An 8839-nucleotide genomic window follows, 5' to 3' on the forward strand; every position below is an offset into this window, starting at 1 on the left:
ATTCAACTCTACGACACTATTAATTCCTTTTTCTCTCGTCGTCTTCCAATGAAATATCTGACGGATCGGAGGAAGAGCGATTATCCTCAACAGCCCCTTTTCGAAGTGTGGTGGCAATAATCCTAAGAATTAAGTAAGTCCAATAAACATGTAAAACTAAAAGAACTATTAGGAGTCCATTGAAAATGTAATAGGCAGGAAACATGGGGACAATAGTTGGAGCATCTATAGCAGTACTGTACACAATCCAAATGGGATAAATTCCTACGCGTGTTATGATCCACAACAAGGCAAAGATGGTAAAGACAACATCACAAAATGCTTTATGACCTGAGTATATACTCATTTTTGACAGCTGTAGTGGAATATCAGCACAGTCATGAACGATAAGAACAAGAGTACCAATCCTAGTCAAGTTACAGGTCCAAGAGAATGTGATAAGAGCTATGGTTACTAAATGATGGAAGAACATCTGCCAGAAATCTTTCCGTCTTACTTCAAAGAAGTGAGTGAAAGTCATGCACCAATAAAACGACAGGGATATCATGTAGTACCACCAAACATCATCGTCGACACTGTGGTGAGGGAAGTCGTACCAGCAATAGAGAATATCCCAAAACCACGACTTTCCCCACATGACATACAACCCATACACAAATATAAAAGTATAGTAAGTGCACTGCCATGAACACTCCATGAACTTAGTGAACTTGCTGATGTGATTCATTGCAGAGCGCTGTCGAAGCCATCTCTCGACCTTTCGCACTGTCCACTCAAGTTTGCTAGCACATTTACGAATCTCTTCATCGGGAGGTTTGTTCTTGTATCGGGAAAAGAGAGATTCTAAAGTTTCATTGGGGACTACTGGGCGAGGTTTTACATTTCTTAGCCCAACAGCTAGTGCTAACTTATTGTATACAAGTTTGTTCAGCACCAAAAACCTCAAAGGAATGGCTAACAAGGCCATAACAATTGGGTACGTCCACAGGTCACCCCAGTTGGCGTAACGAACCTTCTCATTGGGCACCAGGTCCTTCCAGTCATAGTTTGGAGGCAGCCACACCGAAGGATTCCAAAACCATGCAGAAAACGAGTGCCACACCCACGCTGCTGCCATCCTGGGGACAAGAAACGCCGCCATCAACTCCACTTCTTTATCGAAATTAAAGGCGAGAGGCTCAGCAGACACAGTCACACAAATATGAGAACAATAAGCAAAATTGCAATACTGACAAGTCAATTTACAGTAATTTCTAAAATCAAAGCTTTGCATTATGACTATTCCATAAAAATTTTTTGCATAGATGTAAGATTATTACAAAACTTTAAGACTAAAAAAAATTATATCAAACTAGAATTTTGAAAGTTTTACAGCACAGGCAAACAACTTAAAAAAATATAATGCATTCCTCAGAATAGAATCAAACAAATATGAGCACAGTAAAACAAACCTTCTCCAAACTCTGAGGGTTCTCCCAATATTAATACAAATAACAGTTTTCCAAAATACAGTAGAGTATATGTTATGATAGCATATGGAGCTAACCTGAGAGTTTTTATCATTTTTATGCTTAAGACACATCTCTAGAAATAATCAATAATCATACAATAAGTCGAATAGCAGTAACTTCTCGCAGTAAAGTACACATAATAGAAAAAAATATTTGCAAAATATACAATACAGTAAACTGCTCAATTATAGTAAAGTGCTAAGGATAACTATTAGTTTAATGCTTAAACAAGGTGAAGGAAATCTTTAGTACCATGCATAGGTTCTATTTCATCTTAAAAGTTCTTACAAATTAACCTCTGTAATTAATGCACAGCATTAAATAGACAAGGCAACAGGTATATAATTTGACTGTACTGTATAACCTACTTCATGCAGTACCATAAAATTTTATTCTCTCTCTCTCTCTCTCTCAAAAAAAAAAAATATATATATATATACAGTATATATATATATATATATATATATATATATATATATATATATATCAAGAGTAATATGTTCCCTGCTGATTTATACTCTACTATTAAACTAAAGAAACTACTGCAAGGCATGTTATTTTTCTTGACAAATACAGGCAATGTTTAGGCTTCCATTCTAAAGATCTGGTAGTTCTTATGGCCCTCTCACTACAAAAGGAATAAAAAGCACATAAATAAACTAATGCTGTATTGACACCCTCACAAGATAAACAATCCCTGCCTTTGCTAATAAATACGTACTTAGAAACAGAGAAATACCTTTTTATAATACTGTATACAGGAATTATCTCAATCTACCTAAAAAATACTAGGATAACACTGCTAGTATTTTTGTCTGGATTTAAGGCTCATTATAAAAAAAAATATGAAATTGAAAAGTTGAAAAATGTTAGTATATTCCAACCAAATGTTTTAAACCAAGGATTCATTAACTTTTTAAATACACTTTATCGTAGAGTTCTTTTAGCAACATGTTTAAATTAAGCCATGTTACAGGCAATAATGTAAAAGGATAGGGAGGATTAAGAAATGATGTGCAAATGAAATTATTCATACACAAACAAATACTGTACAGCAATGTAACTCGAATGAATATTTAAGATACAGAATGGTAAGGATGATAGTGGTGATGCCTTTACTGGCATTTGTAGTATTTCTTTGCTGTCCAACCACAACAATATCATAAACAAATGGTCAATCTAAACTATACTCCTGGTTCCTTTTTCTTATCTTTCAACTTCATAACTGCAACCACCGATTTTCTCCGACTTCCCGTATCACTGACCATAACCGTGTAACGGGCAAGGAGGCATTAAAAATACTAGTCTCAAGACAGACATTCACACCAAACCGATACTCTCGTCCCTATACATCACGAAAATTTCTAATTACTATAAAATCTTTTAACCCGTTCCACACATTCTCAAATCCTCCAAATTGGTCCTCTTGAATCTACCATGCTTTTTTTCTAGGTCCTTCTAAGCCACATTTTTTTTCCCTTTACATTCACAACCTTATAAAAAGTTTCATTAAATATACGACCCACATGAACGCTTCCTTGTCTACATCCAGCCCTTTCTTCCTGTACCAGTCTTTGTCATACTTTTTTTAATCAAAATCCTATCAAACACACTCTCTTTTACATTAAACAAGATATGTTCTTCAATTCTTACTGTCACCTCTATCACCATTACGTTTAACTCTCGCTCATTCCTCCAGAACATTTCCCTTATTTAGACATACTCAAGTAAACCCTTCTATTAAACTATCCCCAGACTATTATTATCATTATCATTATTATTACTTGCTAAGCTACAACCCTTATTGTAAAGGCAGGATGCTATAAGCCCAGGGGTCACCCAGGGGAAAAATAGCTCAGGGAGGAAAGGAAACAAGGAAAAATATTTTAAGAACAGTAACATTAAAATAAAATTTTCTATATAAAACTATAAAAACTTAACAAAACGGGAAGAATAGAAATAAGATAAAATAGTGCCCGAATGTACCCTCAAACAGGAGAACTCTACCCCAGGACAGTGGAAGACCATGGTAGAGGCGATGGCATTAACCAAGACTAGAAAAAAATTGTTTGATTTTGGTGTCTTTCAAGTGGCCTTCTTCTAGAAGAGCTGCTTACCATAGCTAAAGTCTCTCTTTTACCCTTACCGAGAGGAAAGTAGCCAGTGAAAATTACCGTGCAGTAATTAACCCCTTGGCTAAAGTAGAATTGTTTGGTAATCTCAGTGTTGCCAGGTGCATGAGGACAGAGGAGAATTTGTAAAGAATAGGCTAGACTCTTTGGTGTATGTGTAGGCAAAGGGAAAGTGAACCGTAACCAGAGAGAAGAATCCCATGTAATATAGCGGAACAGGACGATTTGGCGCCGACTCTTTGGCGCTGACGATTTGGCGCCGCCATTTTGGCGATAGACAGTTTGGCACTCATTGTTTTGGCGATGAGCTGTTTTGGCGCCAAGAAACAAACTTAAGGACCATCCGCAAATTTGTGTCTCGTTTAGTGATCACCTCATCACACCAAAGGCTCGTATGATTTGAGAATTGTAATATTAAACCAGTTATTACGATATTCAAGTGTTGTTTAGTTCTCCCTATACCATACGCCCTATTACCTAATAAGCGTCGAACAACATACGTGAAAATGTTTCGAATGATAACTGAGATGTCTGCAGAGCTGCAACCAAAGGGCATTTATTGTGATTATGAACAAGCATCTTTTTCTGCAATGACAATGTTTTCCGGATGTAGAGTTGAAAGGCTGCTTCTCCCATTTTGCACATAATATTCATAAGCACCTGAAACAACTTGGGCTTCAACATTTGTATAATAATGACCCAGACTTCTCAGTAGAAGCTAAAATGATCGTTGCTTTATCTTTTTTACCTATTTCTCACATGGATGTTTACATCGATGCTTTGACGCAATATTTCCCTGATGAACTCCAGCCGTTAATGAACTGGGTCGAAGATAATTATGTAGGAATACCTCTGAGGAGGGGAAATGGCCGACGTTCACCACTTTTCTCTACGCAAATGTGGAATATGTATAGTCGAACAATATTAGGTGAGGGCAGGACAAACTATCATGCTGAAGCTACGCACACGAAAATCTATGCAGAACTTGGAATGAACCACACAGTTATATGGAAATTCATCGATGGCTTAAAGAGAATTCAGAAAGGACACGATTCTTATTATGAAGAGCTAATGGCTGGGAATCCTCCTGCTCGAAAACGCTTAAAATACATTAAGACTGATGAACGCATTTTAACTAAAGTACAGCAGTTTGATTCACGGGAACCACTGGAATACTTACGTGGTTTGGCATATAACTATGAAATGCATTAACATGTTGGTGAAATTATTTCATTTTTTTTTGTAGCATTTTAATACTCTATTGCTGAAAATGAATAGAACTTTTTTATTTTTGTTATTTTTGACCCATGTAATATATATAAACACACACACACACACACACACACACACATATATATATATATATATATATATATCAGGTCAGAAAATTTTCAAGCTGTCCCCAAATGGGCTAGCGCCAAAATAACGAGCGCCAAAACCATTTAGCGCCAAAACGGCGGCGCCAAATCATCGTCGCCAAAGGAGCGGCGCCAAAACGTACTGTCCAGTCAAAGGACCCCATAATTCTCTAGCGGTAGTATCTCAATGGGTGGCTGGAACATCAATTGCAATTCCATCATATTTTCCTATATAAACGTCAAAATTGTCTTCATTATCCCCTTGATAATCACCTCCACATACATTTTGTCTCAAACTGACCCTTCCAAGTCTTTCATCACTTAGCTCTTCTTCTTCTTGATACCCTCGTTCACTAAACCTTCAAATTAACTCTCAATTCATACTCTTCACACTTCCTTCTTATACAAATTACCAGACTCTTCGCACTTCCTTCTTATACAAATTATCAGTCTTAATTACACTTAAAGCCATGTTTTCTAACCCAATTCTCCACTTTTTATCTTTTAACTTTACTAGATTGAGTTTTACATCAACACACTAGGCCTACTCTGGCTTTAACGTTATCATAACATGACAGTAAGAGTAAACATTCTCATATTTGTAGAAAAGAAAAAAGAAATTATTCTATAAGTTCAAAAGAAAGGCAATGTAGCTACCAATCATGTCACCAGAAACTTTAAAAGAAATCTGAACAAGAGCGCTAACTGCATTTCCCGATGATATTGTGATTTTCAACAACTATTGAGTTATTCAAATTAAATGCTACCAATTAGGTCGTGTGGTAGGTAGTGAACTTTGGTAAAACACGCTGGTTTGTGGACTCGCCTCGTAAATACAGAAATGCAGTTAGCACTTGGACTACAACTTCTTTCAAGGCTTCTGGCAGTGTTATTCATAGTAACCTCAATTTTAATTTGAAGAGGCTAAGGTTAGATCCAAAAGCAATGCATTTGTGGGTTATTTGTGTTAGTGATAAAATTAGAAGGACACTCCAAAATCAACCCATTGTTCTCTAGCCTCTGTACCATGGTCTTGGGGTAGAATTCTCTATCTTATTTCTCTTCCTTTGGTTTTGTTAAAAAGTTTTTATAGTTTATATAGGAGATATTTATTCTAATGTTGTTACTGTTCTTAAAATATTCTATTTTTCCTTGTTTCTTTTCCTCACTGGGCTATTTTTCCTGTTGGAGCCCCTGGGCTTATAGCATCCTGCTTAGCTTAGCAAGTAATAATAATAATAATAATAATAATAATAATAATAATAATAAAGCTGTATTGGTGGAGATGGGGTGATTTCAATTCAAAGTATAAATCCTAAACTTGACAGGATTAACTACAGTCTTGTCGGAATCAACTCTCTCTCTCACTTTACAGCAGAGTGGTCTAAACTATCTTATGTGTATCCTTATTCTTATCGATCACATGTTTGTGTTCTTGGCCGGGCAGAAATATTTATCATTAAAGGAATTTTTCTATGGGTCTGAAATCCCATGGCAGAGCACATTTGATATTAAAGGATATTCCTGGCTAATTTGGAAAAAAAGATCATACAGGCAAGCAGCAGCAGATACCCTAATAGATTTATTAATAAATGGAGGAGATTTCATGGACGTAAACGTTGCTGAACTTTACACAATATGTCTGCAAGAATGATCTATACCTGCAGCTTGGAAAAAATTTATTATATTTATTTATTTATTTATTTAAAAAAAAAAAAAGACTTTAATCAACCAAGTGAACATCTAGGCTTTAGAAGTAGATATTTAAACAACTAAGTGACTATAACCATGTAATCAACCAGCCAATGGAAAAATCAACAGAATATGACAAACCACTATGAATGGCACTTATAGACTATGAGAAAGCTTTTGATTCTGTCAAACATCAGCAGTAATGAAAGCCCTTCAAAGACAAGTATGTAATCCTAAAACTATATAAATATAGCGAGAAAATACCGATTGAGAAAGGGGTTAGACAAGGAGACTCCATCTCCCCTAAATTATTCACAGCATACATAGTAGTTTTTAAAAATTTAGATTGGGGAAATATAGGAATTAACATTAATGGGGAATACCTTAACAACTAAGTTTTGAAGATGACAGTTCTATTCAGTGAATCAATGAAAGGAATTGCATAAGATTATAGAAGATATGAATAGGAAAAGCAGAAATGTAGGACTGAACATGAGTAAAACTAAGATAATGTTTAATGAAAAAGAGACAACCAATAATGGTTATGGACGAACTTTTCGATTGTTTATGAATATATGTACTTAGGACAGACAGTAAATGTTTCCCCAGGACACGAGACCGAAATTACAAAGATAAGCCTGGGGTGGAGAGCTTTTGGTAAACAAAATGAGATTATGAAATGTTAAATACCAATTTCTTTGGAAAGAAAATTATTTAATCAAATGCATCAGAAACTTGGAGTCTCACTAAACCCTTATGCAGGCCATACACGCAGAGGATTGGCACACTGATTTGATCGCGACTGGCGCGTTCACACCAATCCTCAACGTGTATGGGGGGTAAAAAGGACAAACCCGGTGCGACTTGCCTGTCCTCTGATCCTGTCGGCATATTTAACCGGACAGATCAATCCCGTCGCGATTGGCTGTATGCCCCACCAGTCTCGTGCGTGTGTGGGCACAGTCTAGCATGCTGACGGGGTTGACTCGCCTATTTTGACACATACAGTATTCCATACTTCGTCCCTTGGTCGGGGCACATTTTATATTATAAAGATAAACTGATTGCATTTCACAAGTTTGTAATATTATGCATTTCATGGCTCTTTATTCTAGGTTTTTGCCTCACATTTTCATTCACCAAGTTATGATTTCCTTACATTTCCTCTCCTTTTTCATAGTATATTTCATCTTTAAAACAACACAGTATTCTGCCTTATTCATGCAATAGTATCTTGTATTCTGATAATAAACAGATAATGAAACAAAAGGAAAAAATTTTTCTGATTAATTCATATGAATTCTCTTCATAGGAAAAAAATGTGTAAAATATGGATAGAGGATAAATTAAGTAGCTACTGATAATTCTATTAACTTGTGTATATCTCTCTTACATTTTCTCTCTGCCTATTAAACGCAATCGTGTTCAAATTTCTATAAATTAACGTAAAAAGAAGTACGCCTAATTAAAAGAGCAGTAGTGCTTCAGCATGAGATAATCTCCAGAAAGGTCTAAAAATCCATTAAGTATAATCCTCCCAGGAGACACTTGGACTCGCGGTTTAATGGGAATAAATGGAAAGGGTAACCCTATAACGACTTAAAGAGAAATAGGTACATTAACACCGTAGCAGACAAATCACCATCACGTAGAAGCCGACAGAGAATGCCTATCACGTTCCTTCATATGATTATTCTAAGTCAGATTTCATAGATTCATACTATAAAAAAAAAAATAAAAAAAAAAGTAAAAAGTACCAACATTTGGCATTTTCAAAATTAGACGTAGGCTACTAATTGTACTTGATACCCGTTAACGTAAATTTAGTTAACAAGTACCAAAAACATAACCATGTGGGCATATCCTGGGTGCCCAATCCTCTTGAACTAAGCAGGCTAGTCCGTAGCATATTTGGGCATTTCTCACAGGATTGTAGCATCGCTCCAGTCCTTAAGGACAAACCGTGCAGTCAGTCCTCTGCGTGTATGGCCGGCTTTAGAACATAAGCTAGCTACGACTCAAAGATCAATAGAAGGGGTGTATATATGTTTTATTGGTGATTCTGGTAGATCAGAATTTACAGAACTCATATCTGCGTGATGCCACTCTGTCATCCTTGAGCAATTTTTTTCACGGGCAAAGTTAA

General features: G+C 36.0%; 3 protein-coding genes across 3 annotated transcripts in view; all 3 read right to left on the reverse strand.

The window, feature by feature from the left end:
* Window positions 1-1091, reverse strand: part of LOC137616284 (ceramide synthase 6-like) — a 66812-nt gene extending 65721 nt beyond the window's left edge. Inside the window, exon 1 of the mRNA XM_068345923.1 lies at window positions 1013-1091. The gene's annotated coding sequence lies outside the window, so the exon portion shown is untranslated. The remainder of the gene's footprint in view (window positions 1-1012) is intronic.
* LOC137616282 (lysine-specific demethylase 8-like) overlaps window positions 1-8839 on the reverse strand; it is a 286403-nt gene that overhangs the window by 235371 nt on the left and 42193 nt on the right. The gene's annotated exons all lie outside the window — the stretch shown is intronic.
* LOC137616749 (ceramide synthase 6-like) lies at window positions 20-4279 on the reverse strand. Its single transcript, XM_068346750.1, has 3 exons — window positions 4144-4279; window positions 1452-1584; window positions 20-1253 (listed from the first exon to the last, which is right to left on the reverse strand). The coding sequence occupies exons 1-3, from the start codon at window positions 4277-4279 to the stop codon at window positions 20-22; spliced, it is 1503 nt and encodes a 500-aa protein (XP_068202851.1).

This window comes from Palaemon carinicauda, chromosome 22 (assembly GCF_036898095.1).
Source record: "Palaemon carinicauda isolate YSFRI2023 chromosome 22, ASM3689809v2, whole genome shotgun sequence".
NCBI classification, from domain to species: Eukaryota; Metazoa; Arthropoda; class Malacostraca; order Decapoda; family Palaemonidae; genus Palaemon; species Palaemon carinicauda.